We start from the raw sequence: 24,731 nt of genomic DNA on the forward strand, positions 1-24,731 counted from the left end.
AGCCTTTCGGATCTCACCATTGTCGGCCTTCAGGATAGCGTACATCTTGGGTCTCAAGCCTATGTACTCAGCTATGGGCGTGCCGGCACACTCGTCCTTCATCTTGCCGAGCACTTTTTTATTTACTGTGCTGTGTATGGCATGGTCCTTGGGGTAGTCGCTGGTGTCGTACAAATCGAGGCGTTTCTTCATGTCCTCGTACACTTCCTCGGTTCGAATCTCCATCAGCAGGGAATCAGTGTCCGTATACAGCACTTCACACCTGGCTCCGTACTGCTTCTTGAGCTCGTTGTAGTAAAAGTCATACATCAGGTGTTTGGATAAATCGAGGATGCTCATCCCCACATAAACAGGCCAGTTGAATTTGATGTGGCTTTTCTTCATGTGCAGGGCCACCAGGTCGTCGGTGAATATCTTGCTCCGGTTGAATGCCGGGCTGGCTATCAGTTTCCTGAGCTTGTCTTCCTCTTTCGACCGAACCAGCTTCACGGTCACGCCTTTCCTCAGGTTCTCCATCGTCTTACCGAACACCGAGTTGTTCATGAGCTTGTTGAGGTTTTTCTCGAAGTCACTGGTGGCCAGCTTTCGCAGGTCCGTGTTCATTCTGATGTAGGGCTCCATCCACGGGCTCTGGTCGAACACGAGCACCCTGTGTATTTTGGCCAGCCTCATACCCAACGACAGGTACAGCTGTAGGTTACGATAGTGAACAATGTATTAAGTTGGGCACGAGTTTTTCAACGTCTGCCACCCCGCCCACCCAGCAAGTTATGTTGGTACTCGGACATCCAGTCCGGGTTAACCCTCAAACATTCTGGGGCCAGGGAGTAGCTGTTGTGCAATGTGTGCAATGCTGTTGGGTATTCCAAGTCCACTTCGAGGATATAGCCTTTGTTCGAATCCGGCACGATGCTCATAACATCGATCTCGGGTGATGCCCATTCGAATCCCCCTGTGGGTAGATACTGGCTCATGGCCCAACCGTACAGGTTGTTGGCGTCGAGGTAGAGGATGTGAGTGGTTGGCTTGCTCGAGTCGTAGCCCTTCACGTATTGATTATTGGCTTTCGCATAGCGTTTAGAGGCCATGGAAATCCCACCTCGCAAGCCTTTCTCAATGAACAAGTGCATGTCGTAATCGGTGAGCAATTCCAACTTAACTCCGGTTTTCTTCAGCAAGGCATCCCAAGATAGACCTGGGCTGGTGTAGTACCATGCGGGGTCGAGTTGATACTGCTTAAAACACGTCCTCCTAAACGTCTCGAACACGTCGGCTAGCAGGAGTACGTCTGTTCTCAAGTACAGGTCGTGGTAGTCACCCAGATTCTTACAGCCCAGTTTATTCCATACGTTAATCGCGTGCGAGTAATCGTCTTTGGTGATTGTCGAGTTGGTCAGGTTGCTGTAAAATCGGCCGATGGGAGGCAAGCGAGTCTCGGCGAACTTGGCCCAGCCATCCATGTACTCATAGGGGTAAACACCCTTCCTCATCAGCAGGGGTCGAGTCTCGGCGTTGGTGTATCGATCAGTGATGGGGAAGGTATCGTTGGCCTTGACCAGACTGTCGAGTGACGACAGGAGGAACTGAACCGAGTCGATGAACCTCAGGCCGTTCAGGGAGAAGGAGATGTATCTCTCCATATTGTTGGGGATGCACGTCAGGTTGCTGTCAACCCTCGCGATGGCCTGCATGATCAAGTGAGAGTCGTACCCTCTCAAGTTGTGGAAGACCACGTGGATGTTTATTGTCTTGGGGTTGATTCTGAGCTTGAGGTTGCACGCGCTGTGAGCAGCGCCTCTATACTTACCAGTGACATGGCAGTGATCTCTCACCGAATCGCCGGTCAGCGGTTTATCGCACACGTGACAGTGAGTGCTGCAGCCATGGGCTAGTTGGTTGGCTTGAGTCATACGCATGGGAGCGACTGTGTACAGTGCATTCTTGATAGTTTTCTCTTCCTCCTGCAAACACTTTAGAACCTTTTCAGCCGCGTCGGCACCCCTGTATACTACGGGAGCTTTCGTTTCCCCATCACATCGGACGACCACGTATCCAAACCCACAGGCCTCGTGCTCCTGTGTTTTGTGTGTGTCAACGTTTTTGATCAAGGCTTCGAAGTCGGCGTAGATGTTGTAAGGCACGGGCATTTGATTCTTGTGGTTTGCGAATTTTAGGATATTGTCGCCTTCCTTGGGCATGTCGATTCGTATGGCCGTCTGCCCCACACCTTGGCAATCCTCCCGGTGGGATTCTAATAAATCAGCTCGTGTAGCTGTGTAGGCATCGTAAGCAAAAGTGTTTTTTCCCCACTTGTTTCGACTGGTCGTGCAACAGCCTGCTGAGGTTTTTGATCCAGGCGTAGTGGTACTTCCTACCTCGCCTGATCATGAATATATTGATCACGCGGCGACCCTGCTGTGGGCTGACCCTGTGCACGACCGATGTGTTACCTTCGTGCCCAAAGACGTTAATAGCTATATCATTCTGTTTTTCTATTTTAGTGATCTGGGATATGGGGGTGGGTTCATCTATACCATCCCAGTTGAGCCCATCATTTTGGGGATAGCTAGAAGGTCTGTCCGAATGTACGTCGGCCGGAAACAAGGCTGACCTGATAGCTAACCTCGTACAATCGTCTCCTCTATTCTTGATGTTGACAATGGCCTGTTTTTTCTTATAGTAGGGGGGTAAGTCTAGGTACGACCCACCTCTGAACAGTATGTAGTTAGCTATGTCTAGATAGACCTTATCGATTTTATCCACGACCCACTCGGAACCCATGTGCGTGTAGCGTTCTAGGTATTCTCGTATCTGCTGAAAACTGATATCGATTGACTCGTCTATAGTCTCAGTATGAGTCACGACTTCTTGTTTACCTCGGAAGTAAGGCTGAACGTACTCAATAGCCCCATTCTGCTGTTTATCGAGTGGCATTTTCACTGTGATTTGAAACTTTATACTTCCCAAATCGTTTAGTTCCTCATTAACTTTATCAGCGATTAGAGGCTTGATGTCGGCGATGTCTATGTTCTTATCAACATGCATGCGCCAGCCTCTCAGATAGTTACCTACAGCGCGCTCAGTGCGCACGAACTGTAGATCAACAGCTATATTCTGACGCAATAGTTCAATTAGGTCGGCTTTCCTCATACGAGAATGACCTACTAACCCCAGCTCTCGAGCTTCCTGTTTGAGTTGTTTCACAGTGTGGGGACGTACGGGGTCGTTCAGCCGTTCAATTAGGTCGGCTTTCCTCATACGAGAATAACCCGTCAGCCCCAGCTCTTTCGCTTGGAATTTTAGTTGTTTTACCGCGGGAGGGGGGTTGTATCTTGAGTAATCTCGACAACTCTGGTTTCCTCATTCTGGAGTAACCCACTACACCTCGTTCTCTTGCAATCTGCTTGAGCTCTCAGACAGTAGGCATTGTTATATCCATGTGTTACAATCTCTAATTGGCTGTCAACAAGGGAGGTAACTCCTCCAGCGCTATATTTAGAATAACCGTATCGATTCTGGGTTCAGGATAGCTTTCCCGTTTTATTATTTCCAGAACGTTGGGGATACACATATATATATTAGCTGATTCAGTCAATACTTGTTCTCTGAAGACATCCAGCTTTGTAGTAACAATCATTTGAAAGTTGATGTGTCCCAATTCGTTTATTTCCTCTTCGAGTTTGCTAATGACCAGAGTTCTGATGTAATCAATACTACATTTACCCGGAAACATCAACCAGCTTCTCAGGCCAAAAGCCGGGGGGTGGAATTCGTATGAACGCAAGCATTATTATACCTAGGTGTACACAGTTTCTAATTGGGTAACCATTTAAAAATTACACCTCCATACTAAGGAGGCGCCTACATTCATTTATGTAGTCCTTTTTCTTCTCGTAGATAAGCTGGTGCCTGACTACGTTTGCCCCGTGGGCTTCACATAAACAGTAGTGACATTTCACTCCAATACCCCACACGGAACACGTGTAGTTTATGAAACACCTCCTATGAAAACAGCAGTACCCCTCCATCCTACATTTCCTACCGCAGGTCTCGGTCTTCCCCCTAAGTATGTACTGGCATCGGTACGGGCAGGTCTCATCTTTGGTATACTCATATGGGGACTTAGTCTAATTGCTTTACAACCAACGCAGTCGCTGCTAGACCCAGCGCGATGAAGATCAATTCCCGGTCCTTTTGCCCCGGGGATGGTGTGTAGTACTGAGTGAGTGTGGGCTTATGGAGTGGTTCTAGCTGTTTACCAGTTAGCAGGTATATTTCTCGCTCGCGGCGTCTTCAACGTTCTCGAATGTTTTAACGGCATGGTTCTCACGCTGGAGTTGTTCGTTAATGTAATCAATCCTCTGTATACGTTTCTTCCCGTACTCAGCTTGCGCGGCTTGCAGTTTCTCTGCGGCTATATCGTGCCGTTTTCGTTCAGCCTCTATCTCGGCCGCGTTCGACTCCCGTAGTTTCGAGAAGAGGAAATTACTCCCGGAAAATGCCAGGGCGTTTACTAACGCCCCGCCGACCATTATGGCACGAGCCATCCTATATATAGTTACATTTACTTCAAAATATTTTCCGGTATGATCCCTTGTTTTACGAGGATGTCCTTGGTGGCCATCGCCATACCCAGGTTCATTATGAGCATACCCATATCCTGCAGGTTGAAATCTAGCTTGATAGTCGGTTGTGTAAGCACCATTTTGGTCAACCGAGCGTACCCTACGGCTAGACTGACGACTACAGTGGCGTGGTATGCATCGTTGCCGAACGTTTTCACCTCAGACATTATGTATATGATATAAAAATATATAATTATAACATGATATGTGGGTTGACCTCTAATTGTGGTTGTGGTGCTGGGGGTGCTGGGCTTTTATTATATAACAATAATGAGAGAGCCGCGGCAGCAGTTGCGCCTGCAATCCACAGAGTGTAGTTACTCTGATGTTGCTTGGCTAAGCCTCCTTTTCTACCGGCGGCGACTCTCTTAGGGTTTTTCTTCCTGGTGACTGTAGGATGGGGAGGGAAACCCTCCCGGGGTGGATTCCCCATTGGGGTTTCCTCTATTGGGGTCTCCCCTATCGGGGTCGGAGTCACTTCTTGATCCATCTTGTATACCATTATTATTATTTTTTCCCTCCTTAAATTGGCAATGCTTCGCCGTGATAATCGCCGCCATCACCGGGGCTAAAAACATACCGTATTTGTGGTACAGCATGCAGCTGACAGAGCTCAAGGCGTGTTCAATAAACGGGTCTTTCTCAAGGTCCTCCCACAGGTAAAGTCGACGTTCCTGGGGAATGGGAAGGAAGTACGACGCTATACCAGTGTAGATCTGGGTCATAGCCGATCCTATAGTCTTTGTCATCTCGGCCCCGAGTCTAGCCTCGTATCTCGCGTACAGCTTATCGATTTCTTCGGCTGGCATTTTGTGAATTTTATCGGGAGTGTAGTCCCCAAAGTATTGTTTGGCTTTACCCCCGACTGCCAGCGCCACCAGTCTCTCTGGCTTGTCGTCACTCTGATCCTGCGGCACCAACAGTTGTTCGAGCAGTTCATCACACTCCATCTTATAATGTAATAAGCAAGTTTTAGTTTTAATAATATAATACCCGATGTATTAGGGCACATGATAAAGGGCACATGATAAAGATGTTATCAAACACATTCCGGTAGTACCCCTCCAACATATCCAGCACAAAAACGGTCTTCCCACATCCCGTCTGCCCGCACACTATGGCGCAGCGCGGGTCACGGGGTAGATCAATAGATGCCTTGCCGCCAGGCAAATCAATAGATGGCTTGCACGAATCTTCCATTCTCTATGTTAAGTTGCGCGTCCATAATCACATACAGATATAATTTCAACTTGCCCGCGGGTTGAGCCTTCTTGGTAATCTGGATTGTTATCCCCTCGCTGCCGTTGTCGATGCGGGTTGGGGATCCAACCAGCAGCGTTTGGTTCTGGTCTATCTTGCTGGGATTGTTGGTGATGGTCACTGACTGGCACACGGCTCTGACGCCTAGAGGCTCTCTTGATCTTCGGAAAGGATCTGGTTTCCTACCATACATTGTTATATAGATAAAATATAAAAGTTTAATATAAATAATGGCTGAAGGCAGCCATGAGGACATCCCGATGGATGATTTTGGCGCTGGTGCGTATGATCGGGATTACGATGACACCTCATTCATGGGCGACACCGTTAGCAATGAACTTTTAAAATCAACCGTCGACGATCATTACAATGCGTGGAAGTCAGATAGAAACTACGTCGATCTGTTGGGGCTAGACTATTCCAAGTTTACCATCGATAAGAAGGGCACACTGCGATTGAAAGCTCATCCGGAGATCGATCTCGTGAATAAGCGCACGAGAAAACCACTTGCCTTGTCTACGCTAGTCAGTCGTTATGGTGGGCAACTGATCCGTGATGAACTAGGCTTCATAGATTACGGTAGCGCACGGCCTAAGCTTCCCCCGAAGGTCGTCCAAGATCTGCAAAACATCAGGGCCTAACTCAGCGGTGAAGGTGATGCCAAAGAAACATCAGACAGTATCGAAAAAATATTGGCCACGTGCCATGACAAACCCTTGCCTGGTTTAGAATTTCCTGTTCGAGAACTGCGAGGCCTAGACGAAGCCTTGAAACGTGTACGCGGAGAACTCGTGAACAACATTGGGAAACTGAACGAAATCAATGAGCACATCGCTCGCGAGAAAATAATCAGCTTCCTCGAACTGGGATGTCGCCGGACGAGATAAAATCCACAACTACCGTCACAGGCACAAAGTTACCCGACCTAGTACCGTACCGAGAGCTGTGCATTCATCTCGGTCAGTTGAGCACAGCGGACAACATTCAAGGTGGTCACCCTTCCACGATACTGGGAGCCGTACCGGTGAAAACAGAGAAATACAACGATGGTAGAACCGAGAGTTGTTTTCACCGCGGCAGTATAAGAGGTTAACTCGGGGCAACATCCCTGAGTTGGTAATATCGCTTTTAGATATAAAGCATAATCCTGTGAATATAGGATACCTCAGCATAACGCTGCACATAAAATGACTAGCGCACAAGGTCCCGGAATGAAGTTTAAGAAATGCGTCAATGTGGGGATCTCCAACCTCGGGGACACACGCGGATTCGACGACCCCGGAGTAGATGGTAAATTGTATGCCTTGCAACTGAAAAACAACATTTACAAACGCGTTGAAGTCCCCTCCATCGGTAGAACCTTAGGTGACATAGTAGATACCTCAGGAGCAGCCCTCAACACTCGGTTCGACCTAGTCCGCATTGGTGATGATAGATGGGCGGTATACATACATACATACATACATACTAACATTTCTATAGCGCCGATATCCAGCTCAGCTCAGCTGCTCAAAGGCGCTTTGTTTTTCCCTCGTTCACTGGATGTCAATCTCAACGGCACATCGTATTGTCAATCTCAACTCCCTGGGGTGCATACAACTCTTGCAGCCCCTAGGCGCACCGAGTTACTGTGGCATTCCCATCCGTACGAGGTACCCATTCACAGCTGGGTGGACTGGGACACATAGTCACAGTACTTTGTCCAAGTTTACTGCACGTTGCGCTATACCCGCAACTGGGTGTTTGCACGTATTCATGTGGCCACCATCTGGTCATATACCAACGGATTCTCGGGTTCTTTTAAGTGCACAGGGTTGTGTACTGTACACTAGGGGTTGTGACAACACTGAAAGAGTATGCACACGAAGTTGACTCCAAGGTTTTTACACCCGGTCACAGGTGGGCTCGATCCCGTCACCTCAAGCTCGCTGGATCACCAGCCTGGCGCTTTAGCCAGTTTGCCCACTGCGCAATCGTTCGGAGGCAAACTGTTCGACTTAGAAGATGTTGAGAGCACGACCGTCGCCCGAAACAAGCAGTATACCCTCGTCTTCACCGACGACGACAAGTGGGTGTTGTTACCCTCTCGAGTAGATTGGTTTCTCAACATTAGGCTCGGCTCCCCCTACGTATTCACGGAAAACAAAGACAACTACCTTAACAAACTCGTGAACAACGGAACCCTGCTCGTGGCTTACGTCCCGACGCAGAGACGTAGCGTAGTCATCAGCCCACTCTCAAGTGCTACAGCCCCACATGCTGTCGAGCAAGCCCAGGATGCAAAACGTGGCATTGCAGGTGGTGTCTGAATTCGAAGGCGTGGTCAACATCCTGGCGAGCCTTCCCGCGAACTCCACGCTGGTCATCCAAGTCTACCTAAGGGAACCATCGCAGGATGAAGTCGAAATCGTGAAGGGGATCAAACTCCGGTGGGTGAAACGGCACCAGTATCAGGTTTGCACTGTTTACGTGCGGGTGGGTGTCGACTCCCACACCAGTCTGCAGGGGGTCACCGTGACCGTGGAAGGCACGATATCACTCACCAAGATCTTCTTACCCGACAACATACACTTCATGGGGGTGAAGTGCACCCCTGAGAAATTATCAGAAAAACAGTTGGAAACTATCTTATGATAGTAATATAACAATGACTAGTCATCGGCCCAACGCCACGCTTAACGATCTAGGAGACACGGAAGGGTTCGATCTGCCCGGCGAGGAAGACGCCTTGTACGCCCTATGCTTAAAAGATAACATGTATAGGCGGGTGTCCCTGGCAGACTTTAAAGAACCCGAATGGTTGATTAACATGACCCTCACTGCACCGAAATTAGAAACAATGGTATCTTAATCGGGTCTTTCATTCCGAGTTATGTGAGGGCTATAGAAACTCATCTAATACCAGATCACACGGGTAACATGATAAGTGGTGAATTTAAAGCAGAGTTAAGGTTTAACGTACCCGATTCCCAATTGGATCTTATAACTATGAAACCGGACTTCACACTCATCATAGAAGTCCAGCTAAGAGCTGATCCTTTTGATAAAGGGCATCAACTTTTACCTGGGTTGACAATACACCAGGGCACCATAGGCATTCACAAACGTTTCCATATCACCATACAACGGCGGGCGACACAGGATTTAATATTCCCCTTAGTATCCCCCCGTGGGCTCGTGTAATCATAGATTTACCCATTAAACTCTCACCTATTTCCCTGCACGAGAATCTAAACCTTATAAGTCTCAAATATATTGAACAGATAGGAAACCCAATTAAAAAGTATCTCATATAATATATTATACACACAGGATGGGACTGTACCCAGTCGTAGAGGAAGTCGCGAAGACACTGGAAACTGTAGACAGATTCCGCTTGAGACAGTTATGCGATGTAAAACGCCAACTAGAACAAGACCGCGACACACGGAAAGCACTATGTAAGAAGTACCATAGAGCTTTCAATATCGTGGACGGGGCTGATACTGTCCTCACGACAACCAGCATGGGACTAGGGGCGGCAGGTGTTGGGTTGTTGGCCACCATCGTGGCCACACCTATAGTGCTAGGCATTGAAATAACAGCTGGGGTGGTAGGGGTGGCAGGGTTGGTGTTTAAGTTTGCATCCCGCAGACTGCACCGTAAAGCGTTGAAACACGACGAGATCAGGGTTCTGGCCGAAGCAAAGCTGAACACGGTAGGCGAGCGTATTTCCACGGCACTCACTGACAGTAAGATCTCAGAGGAGGAATTTCGTTCAATCCTCTCTGAACTCAACAAGTAACGTAAGATGAAACAAGAAATCCGGTCCAAGTCTCGTAAGTCTGCTATCAGCGAAGACGAGAAAAAAAAGTACATAGAACAGGGGTTACGAAAAGCCCAGCAAGCCTTCATTACCTGGTACTTTCTTTGATGACTTTTGTGCACTTCTTGATTCTCTGACGACAACACCCGGTAAGCTCTTAATATGTGGGGACTTTAATTACCACATTGACAAGACAAATGACAGAGATGCACAGAAGCTGCTCAATATTCTGGAAGCTCATGGTCTAACTCAAGTTATACATGAGCCAACTCATGCTCAGGGACATATTCTAGACCTGGTGATTGTGCGTGAGAATGAACTTATGGTCAGTAACGTAAGATTTGATCATTCTGTAAGGTCTGATCACTACAGTGTCTTGTTCAATGTCAACATCTCAGTTGAAAGACGAACCAGAAAGAACATCTCATTTCGCAAGTGGAAGGACATTGATCTTCAAGAGTTTCTGCTAGATATGACAACAGCTATTTCTAGCTCTTCAGATCTCACCGCCACTGAATATGTTACTCTGTATGACACTCAGCTCAGGAAACTTGCTGACCATCATGCTCCATTGAAGTCCTGTACTGTAACTCCTCATCCAGAATCACCCTGGTATAATGACGACATTCGATCAGCTAAACGCCTGAGGCGTAAACTCGAGAAACAGTTTAGACACACCAAGTTAGCCATTCATAAGCAGATGTATGACAACCAGAGACATCATGTTCACTCTCTTATGGAGAAAGCCAAGTCAAGCTATTACAAAGCTGCACTGCAGGATGTGGATTGACAGAAGGACGTGTTCAGGATAGCTAACAGGCTTCTGTTTAAGGATAATTCCCTGACTCTTCCATCTCATTCATCCCTTGATCAATTAGTTGACAAGTTCTCAGACTTCTTTTCTCAGAAGATTTCCACAATCAAAGACTCACTTTCACATGATGACCTTCCACACAGTGAGCCCCAACCAATAGCTGCATTTCCATGCCTATCCCATTTCCGACCAGAACAGAAGCAGAGATTGTGAAACTTGTTTCTAAGTCACCGACAAAGTCATGTATTCTTGCCCCTATACCTACATGGCTTCTTAAGAACTCTCTGGATACCTTTGCCCCTATATTGACCTCTGTTGTCAATAAATCTCTTCAGGAAGGTATGATGCCGGATACATTGAAAAATGGAGTTGTTCCACTCCTGAAGAAGAAAGGTTTAGATCAAGAGCTCTTGAAAAATTATCGGCCAGTCACAAATCTACCATTCACCTCAAAAGTGATTGAGCGTGTGGTGACAACAAGACTCAAGGAACACATGACCTTAAATGGGTGTTTCGAAGTCATGCAATCAGCATACCGGAATTTCCACTCCACGGAAACCGCACTCGTTAAAGTGCACAATAACATACTGAGAGTCGTAGACAAAGATGGTGCTGCAGTATTGGTTCTACTTGATTTGAGTAGTGCCTTCGATACTATCGACCATACTATTCTGATGCATACACTTGAGACCAGGATGGGTATTAGAGGAACTGCTCTTCAGTGGTTTGAGTCATACATAGCAGATAGACATCAATCGGTGATCATTGATGGTCACATCTCCAGTCCTAAGGATCTTGCTTATGGCGTGCCCCAGGGATCGGTTCTTGGACCTCTACTTTTCACTATTTATACTTCTCCTCTAGGAGATATCGTCAGATCCTTCAACCTTGGACTGCATTTATATGCTGACGACACTCAAATTTACATATCATTCAAACCCTTACTTTCCTCATCAGCTGTGTCTTCATTTCTCACCATTGAAGAGTGTGTCAGCTGCATCAAAATCTGGATGTCGTCACACTACCTCAAACTGAATGATGATAAAACTGAACTCATAGTTTTCCACTCTAAGCAACTCCAACCCAGTATCTCTCTTCCTAAATTCAGCATTGGTGAGTGTGAGATTCAGCCAAACCATGAGGTGCGAAACTTGGGAGTTATTTTTGATTCTTCACTGTCCATGGAGCCACACATCAATAACATCTGTAGAAGGGTGTACTACCACATTCGCAACATCTGCATGATTCGACGATACCTGGACGTCAAGACTACAGCATCTCTTATTCAGGCATATGTAACATCTCGTCTTGACTACTGTAATGCGCTTCTTGTGGGCCTCCCAAATTATCTTATACACAAGCTTCAGAAGGTGCAGAATACTGCAGCCAGAGTGGTCTCTCTGTCAAAGAAATCAGACCACATTACTCCCGTTCTTCACTCACTTCATTGGCTTCCCGTCCACTACCGCATAAAATATAAAACTCTACTCCTTGTTTTCAAAAGTTTACATGGTCTAGCACCTCAGTACCTCTGTGCTCTGTTCCACCGTTATACTCCTGTACGTTCACTCCGATCAAATGACCAGTGTCTTTTGACAATTCCTGTGACTAGGACAAAAACATATGGTGACAGGTCACTCGAGACGACTGGCCCTCATCTCTGGAATAATCTTCCATCTCACCTCAGAACACAACCAGACTTAGCTGTTTTTAAATCAAATCTGAAGACGTGTCTCTTTGCTGAAGCATTTGAACTCTATGTGATATCTAGACCATCTTAGAGCCAGAGCGCCTTTGAGCGGATTACGGATATTGGCGCTATACAAGTATTTGTATGTATGTATGTATGTATGTATTATGAACACCAAAGAGATCATAGGCGACTCACATTAAACTGTTTCATTGAGGTCAACACGACATAGTGCCACGTGATCAGGAAAGTGCTAGTTCGCGGTCATAGTGACCGGGAAGTTAACTGGGGATTCAAAAGTAGTATATACAATGGTGGCAAGATCTAAGGGCCTGACAAAAGCTTTATTTATGAAATAAAGCTTTACAGCAGCTTTTTGTTGGACTTGGTCTCGGACAATCATTGTATATACTACTTGAGTTTTTCATGCCTGAAAAGAAGGGACTGGGAAAAGTGGTTGCCTTGTACATGGGGCAGACGATGAGATATTGTTTTCCAACTGTTTAACTTTCAGGTTCCACTGGCAATGTCAAGTGGTGTTCAGTAGCAAACATGTCACTGATGTTGCTAGACAATAAAACTTCACATTTTGTCAGAAGTATGTTTTAAAGGGGTTTTGTAAATATCTATATTGACCGTTGCCATGTCATTTCAATGTCACAAGACATTTTTTCTCCATTTGAAGTGAGCCTCGCCTCAATCCATATTAAGCAACATATAAAGACCGGTTAGAGGATGCTAAGCAAAATAATACAGGATCTTCATAAATTCACTGTTACCCATTTATTGTCAGAGGCTATCGGTAATGCATTTGTGGATATGTATAACTATGTAAAAGATATCTTGAATGGAATTTAATATGTTCTTGATATCTCAGTAACATTTTTAGTTAATAGTAATTCTTCTTTAATATCAGAAATATAAATAGAGATATTTTTGAATATTTAGTGATATGTTAGAAGAACATTATTGATTTCTTACAGATATAAGTAAATACAATACAGATATCCCTATGACATTTGCTGATATAAGTAAATTCTTATTAAATGTGAAAACAGCTTGCAATAGTAATGAATTCGAACTGTGTTATCTGATAGAGACATCCCCACAACATCCCCACATGTGTGTTTTTTTTATACTTCTCAAAGTTAGTCATTCTTAAGCATCTTCACCCAAATGTAGTAACTGCGACTTTGACAAAATTATCGCTATGTTATATTTTGTAAATTTATGAACTTTGTGTGTTTAGTGGGTTGCTGAGACTGAGACACCCGTCAGCAAGTACCAGCAGGCAGAGGATGGCAAGACAGAACTTAGCCTGATGCATTTTCATGTGAGTACATTATCTAACTGTGATCCACATTCATCCATGTTATAAGCATTGTGAGTCTGTCTGTCACAAAAGTTCCTTTGTATATTACTGTTTTAACTGGACTTGGGAATTATTTTATAAAGCCGACAAAGTACTTTTCGAGTCACAGGGGCGTGTCACGCTTAGAAACGGCGTTAGAAAGACATATAGGTATATAGACCCTACCCTAGACCTATATAAAAGGAAAGGGATGTAACGACGGAACCACCCCCTACTCAATGAAAGTTAGATTTCACCATGTAAACTATTTTTAAGGCCCTGTCGAGGCCTCCGGAGCGAAAGCGAGATAATTTCCCTACCAAATGAGCTATAAATGGTCACAATCGGATCATTATTTCAAAAGTTATACGCCACGACTCACCAAAAACAGCTACCTCTGCAATTCCAAGCCAAAATCATGGATCACCCAAGACAGCGAAAACTCACCTTTTAAATTCGTTTATTAATTCCAGCCACGTTGACAGCACCTATGTAGGGCTAGATTCGATCGGCAGCGGCATTCCACGGGTCTAAAAACTTATTGTAACATCTACAAATCATTTCCTCGACAGTAAGCAGGCATTTTCTCCAAAACCAAAAGATGTCATGCTATATCAGATTTTATTAGGATTAGGATTGTTTTAATTATCCTGATATCTACATGAAGAATATTTGTTTTTGTGTGTGTACCTGTTTTTATACCCTGCAATATGTATGGGGTATTACAATCTGCATCTTCCATCCAAGCAAGATGTTTCTGGAGCAGATCTTCAAAACCATACATTTCTTCACCAAAGTTGGAACATTAATAGGGCTAGTGCCTATAAAGTATAGTGCCTTTTGATAGTTTGGGAGTTTTCAAAAATACATTTGACATGCAATCATTATTATAAGTTGATGTTTTCAAAACAAGTATTTACCATAAAACAAATGATATTTACTTTTGCAATGATCCATTAGAAGAATACAAAGTGCAAAGTATCAGTACAAAAATACTTCAGATGCACCTGTTTTACACGTCAAGAAAACAATATTGAAATTTAGTCACATGTTTCTTTTGACTACATATTCAGGTAGCTTCAGTAACATGCATTTAATTGTTAGCCATCTGAATAAGGTATGTTGGTTTCATGAACTTGACTTGTTGTATCTCTGCTTCAGCTTACAAATCCTGAATGGAAACTTCCAGACAACTGCAGTGTTTTTGTAAACACAATAAAAGAACAAGGTATATGGGATATTTTTCAATCCATTATCTCTGTGTATCCACATGTGTATAAGGATGCCTTTCAACGTTTAGTCTGTTCCATTTCTAGCTTCATAATTGCTGAATCGATTTAAACACAAGGCGCTGTGGGTGATTTCAAATGTTAGGGGTTTCATTGAACAAAAGACTATTGCACAAATAATTACCACATTATAGACATTGAAAAACAGACATCTTTTAATGAAATATGTCAAATTTTCAAACATTAAAAGATCTAACATGAAGAGAACATATGGTTTGTAAATTTTCTTGAATGTACCTGAAGATATGTGACTGAATGTGTGTCATAGGAGATTAAATTGTTTTTTCATTTGTGCCAACTGAGTTTGATAATCATTTACACGTTTTGGCTTTGAGCTTTTTGATAATGATTTTTTCCCACCAGCAACATGAGCCAGTACACTTTGGGCTTTGAAGGAAATGTTCTTTGGGAGCCTGGAATTTCTACAGGACAGAACATCTTGGTTATTACTTTCTCTGAAAAGATGAGCCCAAAATGTTCTTCATTTTCTGGACAAACAGGATGCCAAATAAACAATTTTAAGAAAGTTTCTTTTTGTAAATCTGATACAGTTATTGTTTTTCCAGTAAACTTCTAAAGAATTTATCTCTTTCTAAAACATCCCCAAACACACACGCCCCTACCTATCAGCATCCCAACTTTTGTATACACTTGCCAAATAAGCTAAAAAGTATTTTGCATTTCAGCCCAGAAGGATGTGGCTTCACTCAGTGTAATGCAGCAGGAAAATGCAGCATTTTCCTCATTGTACAGCCCAATGCCAAGTCTAGGCATTGGTGTCGGTTATGGGGTAAGGAATCTGCTGATGAAAGTGACTGAATTATCAGTTTTGTTACTTTAATGCACATTGCAGATATTTTGCAGGCTGAATAGCAACTTTCTAAAGACTTCTCAAAACATATGCCTCTGAAGACTTTGATCACTCTTACAGAATGTAGTTCTCATCACCTTTTTCTACTCACTATGTTCAATAAATTTATAAGCGATCCTTCTGTAGCCTAGTGGATAAAACTGCCAAGCTAGTAAGCGAAGTGTTGCAGATTCGAAACCAAGCACCGGCACATTAGATTGGAAGTTTTCAATCATATGATATTTTATGATCGTATGCAAAACTTGTACAAGCAGAGACCATATAATAGAGGGATGGCCCTCGAGCCAGTGCGCAAAACCATCAACCACCGCTTGTACTGCACAGCCTATCCGGAAGCTGGCAAAAACGTGTGTTGACTTAAGTCATCGATTTCGCGTAGTTTCATTGCAAAGGTAAGATTTGATTTTTTTCATGTATTCTCATGCATATACTTAAATTTGCAACAGTGCATTAGAGCTGTATTAGGGGTGCTAAAGCATATATTTGTCTTTGTATTTGATGAATACTGTCATGTGTGCTCGTCGTTCTGTGAGAACAATGGCGGAGGTGTAAAATCGGCGAAAGTCCCGATTTTGATTTTCTATAACAGATACTAATTCTCAATACAAATCCTTAGTTACCGGGGTGTAATGAAAGAAAATAAGATAAAGATTGGTATAGGGGCATTTATAAGTCTGTGGCTGTCGCGTCATTCCTTATTTTGGCTCGTGCAATTCGATGAAATATGATGTTTTCCGAAATATTTACTCCACATCACTTGATTTTCGCACGCTTTCACAAGAACAGCTCATTACTAGCATGTTTGAAATAAACGTGAACATTCACGGCGATTTCCTCTTTTGCTTGGTACACTTTTGATATGGCTACAATCAGTATTTTATTTTGTATGATTTTTGGCGTAAACCCATATTTGCGTCGTATACTGAACATTCATTATCATGTAGCAGACGACATAACATTCATTTTGTTCATAAATATAACGCAAATATATATTTAAATCATTCTATAATAGGCTCATTCACCTAATCGTTTTTAAAAAAAAGTACATATTTCCATTATTGTTCATTTTGATGATTATATTTGTGGAAAAGGTCCTTATTTATCATGTAACAATTCATATATTTTTCTGTTATCATTATTCTTCCTACTGAAGTTATGAGTTATATTGCTATATATTATTATATTATTATACAGTACCAGCAGCCTGACTTTATGCAACAATGAATCAACATTTTATTTATATCATTACACTATTTATATAATAAATTATCATTTGTTTGGCAGATGCCCAGGAAAAAGAAAGTTTTCATCAGCAGTCGCCGGAAGGGCTACTCAAAGAGGGGTCCGAGACAACAAGGTGTCAGTTCTTCCTCTCTCTTTGACATTCTTATTCATCAGTTCAATCAACTGTTCTTGATGATTGCAGGTAAGTAATAATGGAAGTAAGAAATTCACAAATGATGTCTTTGAAAAAAAATGAGTAATTTTGTGTTGATATTTTGTGGTTATTGGTATTTATTTATTTTATTGGTATTTTTATATCTGGTACCTGCAGAAATAAGTTTAAAATATCAAAGCAATTGTAAAATCAAATATTAATATTGTATCTTTTCTTATGTAAAAACAAAGGTATAGTGTAAATTATTAAGTACAATATTCCCATCTTGAGTAAGTAACTAGACCTTGTTTGAAAGAGCAGTGACAACCAACTATTGCATAATTTTAACAACTATTTAGAACACTTCAAATTATATTTTTTTAATATTAAAATTGTGTATCTCCATTTTCAGTTCAAGAGATGCACTGTGGGACTAAGCATGGAAGTCATTCTTCATTGACCTCACCGATGAACCCACAGATACCCCATTCTTGGAAGAAGCAACAGATTCTGATGGTTGTTCGGCTGATGAATTCTTTGGGTTTTTTGACACAATTCACCAGTATCATCCGGACAACAATGTAGATGAATTTGTTGATGGCATCCTGTGATACCAGCAATATTTAACATTAAAAACGGAGCTGTTTCAGCATGTAGATGAGCTAGGCAATTTTACAATTGCAAGAAATAAGCGTGAAAACATTACTATTGTGCAGTTTTATGACTGACGTAGGCTCAGTCCAGCTTTCAGTAGTCATCAAGCCATCCTTTACAGCTGCAATATATGCACATTGACGTGACTTTGGCCCAAATCATGAATTCTGGATTGGTTTACCTGCATTTTTCTCCACTCTTAAGAGATATGAAGAAACTTTTATCAAAACTGTCTACATACCATGTTTGTGTTGGCAATTATGAAGACAGATTTGCAGACTTGATTCCAGTTGGTGTAGGCATAAGTGAAGGAGCTATTTCAACAATATCTGCCTAATAATTCAACATGTAATAAAGTACATGAGTAGAAATTATGGAAATTAAAATCCAATGTACAGTTCACTTCATGGATATCTAAAATATCTGTTAATGAAGTTATATTAAGATTGTGTACAGATTTGTATGATTTTATGTTTTACATTCACAATCAGTCCTAAATGGACAACATAACTATGCAGGTTGTGTTGCAAGAAGTTTATAAGTTATCATCTTCCCTTATTTTATCATGACTACAATTAATATATTTTTCTGTTATCATTATTCTTCCTAATGAAGTTTGATTATGAGTTTACCTGGGCTTAGACAGTACCAACAGCCTGTCTTATGCAACAAAAAAAATGAAAAATGAACTCATTATTCAACATTATATTTATATCATAAAATTATCATTTGTTTTGTAGATGCCCAGGAAAAAGAAAGTTTTCATCGGCACTCATCGGAAGGGCTACTCAAAGAGCCTACTATTAAGTACAATATTCCCATCTTGATTGAGTAGATATACCTTGTTTGAAAGAGCATTGGCAACCAACTATTGCATAATTTTAATTTCAATTTCAGTTTAGAGTTTATTTGCAACAGTTGAAATTCACATTTACTGTGTTTTTAATGAAAGAATATCTAAATGGTTGAATTTTGTAATACATGATTGTACATATAGATATATGGTCCTATTCTACAATAAATACATTGTACATATAAGAACGTGTGATGTTCTGTTTTAATGTTATTTGTTGCATTTTCCTGCCAAGTTAAAGTTGACACTTTGCTGAAATTTTTTAATTGATAGGGTAATGTAGTACAGCCCATTTAACATGTATATTTCATGGGCTCGGAGGAAAGCATAATCACTGCTAGCCCCAACCTGGCATTAAAAAAACATTAACGCTCTTGGATAATGTGAAATTGTGTTTCGTTGGGACTATAAACTTTATAATATAAAATTATGCGAATTAATATAAAATTAGAATCAGAGACTATAATAGCGTCATTTAGTGAAACACCATGCAGCCAGGCACAGGCCCTCGTGTCTTTCTGAGGATTCATGATTTTAAAAATATTGTTTTTGAGATGACACCCCGACTCGAAATGCTTCACAATACAATACATAATGACAAGGCCGGACACTTCTAGGGTGCACCCTGCCCGACTGCGTTGCCGATCCCTACGCTACAATCGCATGCAATCGATTAAAACTTGATGTAAACATAATCATGGATGATTGGCCTATCGAGCAACACTCATGACACCTACCAATTCTTTGTTGTTATTTCTGCAAGTCGATTGAAAACCGAATTTGACTCTCAACTAAACGATCTTGACACAAATGGATGACGATATGTCCGGACTCATCAGGGGTGTGGTCGAAGCAAGTCCTCTGATTGGCCAACACTTGCAAATCTGCACATTCTTTATAAATTCGCGTGAATTTTTACTTTCATCGACTGCTTTATCACACCCTCGTTTTGTGCCAACGAATACTTGCAAGTAAATCTTGAGATTAGCCATGTGATGATACGTTTAGCGATACGATATTGGCAACTGTAATGTTAAAACTGCCTTTACCTGACTGGGTTAGTTTGATTTTTGTATTTTTCGTTTATATTCTCTGTCCTGTCGTAGTCTGTAAATTCTCCAAGTAAGTATCAAGGTCCAAGTCGGAATCATCCCAGTGAATGAATTAATTCGTCCATGGCCATGCCGAATGTTGAAACAAATTTTCCAGGCTTATGACGACACGCATTTCGCGAATGATACATGTTCTGCGATGTTGTCAGTTGACATGTGCAAATGAGAGATATGATAAAAATTAAGATTATTGTATTCAGTTTATTGGAGCTGTCCATGTAATGTTTAACTGTCAAACGCAGCCGGTAAAATCCCACTCTTGGAATTAACTCTTGGCCCGGATATTACGCAATATTGTTTACGTGGTTACCAGAGTGCTCATTTGCGAATGTCTGTGCATCTGTTGCGCATGTGTACCGGTAGAGGGAAATTAGCAGCAGGGTGTCGATGTGTATCAGTTACATGCCAGGCTGTAGCGCTGATGGTTAGTGATAAACTGTTGGAGAGGGCCGTCGCTCTATTATATGGTCTCTGGTACAAGTAAAATAATTCTAAGTCAGGGGCTATTCCTCAGAAAATCACCGGGCAGTTTGGAAGAAAATCCTCGGGGCCTGGGCAATTTCTGTAGAAAATCATTGGGATTTCTTGGAGAATGCCTGCGAAACTGCCTGTAGAGGTTGACCCGATAAAAGGAGAACCTTGTGAGACAATAGAGTGACATCTGCATAGGTTTATAAGAAAGAATCACAGTCAGGCATGTCCTGCTTTACTGTACTGATTTTTCCATTACAAGGGATCGATATTTCACAGTTTCATATTTAAAGGATCTTTCTAATTTAAGTCCTCATTTAATTCTTGTTTTTTTTAAAGGAAATTGATTTGATTCCTAATTTTTGATCATGTGCTGTAATTAATAAGTTCTTTTTAAATTTGGTTGAATGAATAAACAACTGTGATTGTTTGTGGCTGTAAGTCCCCATGGTCCCTAGCATGGTGACCTACCTTCAGTTGCTGGCGATCTATAGCCCCTTTTATATTGTGTTTTGAAATGATCAAGCATTTTACACTGAACTCAAACAAGTTTTAATTAATTTGTGATAATCTAGTTGATACTGTCCTTTGCTGACAGCTTTTAAAAGATGTATAAATATGTTTATTCTCATTATGACTTTTTGTCGTCACAATGGCTGAAATATTGCAGATGTGACGAAAAATATTTACTCACTCACTTACTCACTCACTTGTTCAGATAAAATGTTGATTGATTGTTCATTGTGGTCTTACAAAATTAAAAACATTTTAAAGGACCATGGATATCATGAACATAGATATCATGTGTGCTATATCAGGTGACCAATGAGACATCACACCGATGTGAAACAGCTGAAACAAACCTAAATGATCAGTCAGTTGAGAGATGAACACAGGTGTAATAGAAACACTTTAGATAATATTAAATATTAGATTGCTACAAAGACAAGTCACATCAAACAAGTTTTGTTGTACAGCTTTAGATGTATGGGGTATTTTTCTCTGTGTGTGGACGGACATATTCCTCAAATTAGATAACTGCCTGATATCATACTTTTTTGGTTGTACTTGTGATATTTGCCCATTGATTGTTCCCCGCCGCAACGCGGAACGGGGGACTATGTATTCAGCGGCGTCCATCCCGATTCTTGTTAACGCGATATCTCATGAAATGTTGTACCCAATGTCTTCAAATTTGGGGACAGCCTACTCTTGTTAACGCGACATCTCATCGACTGTTGTACCCAATGTCTTCAAATTTGGTGACAGCCTACATTGGGGGATTACACAGACACCAGTCGTTTTGGGTGACCTGGACCTTATCTTCAAGGTCACCACGACACTTTGACAGCTTTTCAAACTTATTTAAGCGCAATATCTCATAAACATTGCACCCAATGTTTTCAATTATGTTGACAGCCTACATTGGGTGATTATGCAGACACCAGTCATTTCAGGCATCTTGTATGTGACCAAAAAAAAAAAAGTAGTAAATATAGATATTCCATTTTTTAGCGGCGGGGGACATTGCCATATCAGTGGCAAACACTTGTTTTTATTAATTTAGCAGGAACGTGTAAGGCCTCAGTGGTTACTGATCAAATTGTTCCAAATGAAAAACTTATCCGGCTGTAGCAATCAATTATTCCAAAATGCTGTCATTCTGTAAAATATATTTAGTGGCAACTTATATGACTCAATATTACGATATATAATGCCTGATAAAATAACACATTCATTCAATCATTGTACCAAAATTTGTTGTAGTAATATTTTGGGGTACTCTATTTTACCAAATCGCTTGTAGATTTATGAAAAATGTGCATAGAGTTGATTGCTAGGTTACGGTTTACAGTGTCACTTTGCGCAGCGTACTGAGAATAGCGCTGAACCCAAGTCAAACCTGTGCAAATTATAGCTTTTAATAATCAAATTTGTATTCCCCTTAGAAACAACCAATCCATATTTCGATGCTTGCAAAGTTGAAGATTGTTTCCCTTTATTAGTGTCTCATTTGGGGAAAGAGGGGTCAATCTCAATTTGTTTTCACATGGCATCTAATACACTGCATTGTCATTGCTAAGACTATTCTAGTTTTGATGCATGTTTGTAGAAGTGAGTTATGTTGAAATTCTACCCATTTGTACATCCTAATGTAATCAACATGTAGCAAACATACTTCATATTTACAAAAATAGTTTTTGATAATATGTTTGCTTTGCTAGTGTATATTCTCTGCAAAAGTATTTTCGAATGTGGGTCATACTTGTACTTTTGATGAGGTAAGTAGAGTTAGCTCTCTTTTGAAATGCTGATTATTTTCGGGTTTATAATGAAATAGAAAATGTATTGTTAGATCTTCACTTTCTGCCTCTGTGAGGGAACATATTATAAATTACTGCATATATGGCAACTTTCAACATAAACTGCTTGGTTTATTGATGTACCAGGTGAGCTGCAGTAGCATAGTGCTATCTTGTAGTTGTATGGTGAAAATAATTATATTGGTGATGCACACAATGGTGAGTTTTCTGCTGTGAAACTGTTTCAGTTCAGCAACATGGTGACAAGTAATGCTACTCAGAGCACAATGACCACTCCTGGACCTTCGCACCCAGTACAACTTCCTGCTCGTCTTCGGGGAGCGCTCACCAGCATAGATGGACCTCTCTATACCTCAAGTATGGGCAGCTTACAGAGCTCTTCAGATCTTCTCAGTAGTGGACTAAGTGCAATTGCCTCATCCCGTTTTGTTGATGAGGGTACACGGGAGTTGATGTCAGCTGATATGAGTTTCAGTGCATTGTATATGCATGAAATGAGAAATAGACGTACAAGGACCAGTGAAAATTTGGAAGATATTCGTACCCGTGTTCAGTGGCAGCGACAGGACAGCAATACACCCCATAATTCCCCTCATACACCTTCTATGCCTGAAATAGTGGAAAGGCCAGTGGAGGAAGAAAAGGAAATTGATACGAGTGCTTTTAATGAGCAGCACAGGATTACCAAGTCATGCTGAGAACATCATCAAAATTGAAAAGATGTGGGTCATAAAGAAAGATGAGAAGCCAATTTATTGGCACTTGATATTATTTATTTATTGATGTCAATTTGTATCTGCATAAGAAGATAAGTTTGATGAACAGTATCAAAACCATAACTTGATGTTGATATGAAGAAATATAACAATATGAAAATAATATGGTCCACATAGAAGAGCAGTATGTGCCATGTTCAGTCAAAGTTGAGGAACTGTCTGTAGCTTTCTTAATGATATGTAAAAAGATATTTTTTACTTTCGCCCTTCAGTCAAGAATTGTTAATGTCAGATACTGTGTGATGTGTTATATTCTAATGCTTTGAAAGAACTTTTGTGTATGTTTGGACCAATTATATCTGATGAAAGTTTCTCAATGGTTGGTATTGTTATTTACATTTTTGTAGATCTTTATTGATGCTAATTACTAATTGCATTACTACATTACAACAAGCTATCTCTTTGACACCAGATCAGCAAATACCCCATGGATGACATTGTGTATTTGATTTTGGGTTTCAGTTGGGATGGTATCTAGCTGACTTCTTGTGACTGGATGCTCCAAACACCTTTTTATACCTTAAGACGGGTTGCAGAATCTTGATGCTATTCAATAACCTTGTCAGTTGTAGTATTACTTAGATCAGGTAGACTTGTTTAACATCAAACTCACATTTGTAAGTAGTTTTTGTTTACAGGTATGTTTGTGTATGACATACTTAATCTATCGTGTACAGTGATGATTTCAAATATAATCACATGAGTTGTCTGACTGAACTTGACACATTATGTGTAATGGTTGGGACATTCATTCTTGAAGAGCAACATGAATTGCTCAAGTATTGTTCACATATCTTCATGGATAGCTTTTGTTGTTGAGCACATTTTCTTAATCACAGAACCTTAACCAATTTTCCAATGGTCACAGACATCTTCCTATGTTGCTGGCTTGTAACAGCAACGCAATTTCCTCAAACGGTTTGGAATGAGTGAGTGAGTTTAGTTTATGCCGCACTCAGCAATATTCCAGCTATATGACGGCGGTCTGTAAATACTCGAGTTTGGACCAATCAATCCAGTGATCAACAACATGAGCATCAATCTGCGCAATTGGGAACCGATGAAATGTGTCAACCAAGTCACCGAGCCTGACCACCCAATCCTGTTAGTTGCCTCTTATGACAAGCATGGGTTACTGAAGATCAATATTCTAACACGGACCTTCACAGGTCTCAAATGGTTTGGAGGATATACCACAATTTGCATGATATAATGTCCTCAACAAAAGAGTTCATCAAATCATCTAATAAGGATAAGAAATTTTTGGCTGGATCAAAATTTGTATGCAATAGGTTACATATTTTAAGCATTCTCAGATCAGCAACAGAACAAGCAGATTTTATTTGATTTTATAACACTTATGAATATATAAAACATTTCTTGTGTACTTCTGATTTTACATCAGGGAAAATCTTGACTTTTCTCTTATTTTACACCATACAGTCAGTCAGTTTCACT

At 41.4% G+C, this 24,731-nt stretch overlaps 1 protein-coding gene and 1 long non-coding RNA gene across 2 annotated transcripts in view; both read left to right on the top strand.

Annotated features, from left to right (window-relative positions):
- Positions 1–23,585, top strand: part of LOC124271473 (autophagy-related protein 9A-like) — a 33,892-nt gene extending 10,307 nt beyond the window's left edge. Inside the window, exons 3-6 of the mRNA XM_046706629.1 lie at positions 13,444–13,527; positions 14,707–14,773; positions 15,521–15,624; positions 22,725–23,585. Of these exons, the coding sequence (XP_046562585.1) occupies positions 13,444–13,527; positions 14,707–14,773; positions 15,521–15,624; positions 22,725–23,195 (726 nt within the window). The 3' untranslated portion in view covers positions 23,196–23,585. The remainder of the gene's footprint in view (positions 1–13,443; positions 13,528–14,706; positions 14,774–15,520; positions 15,625–22,724) is intronic.
- Positions 15,632–18,187, top strand: LOC124271474. Its single transcript, XR_006897047.1, has 3 exons — positions 15,632–16,097; positions 16,990–17,131; positions 17,496–18,187. It is a non-coding gene; the product is annotated as an uncharacterized LOC124271474 (long non-coding RNA).
- Positions 23,586–24,731: the final 1,146 nt, after the last annotated feature.

This window comes from Haliotis rubra, unplaced genomic scaffold (assembly GCF_003918875.1).
Source record: "Haliotis rubra isolate DU_JTF1 unplaced genomic scaffold, ASM391887v1 Scf1601, whole genome shotgun sequence".
NCBI classification, from domain to species: Eukaryota; Metazoa; Mollusca; class Gastropoda; order Lepetellida; family Haliotidae; genus Haliotis; species Haliotis rubra.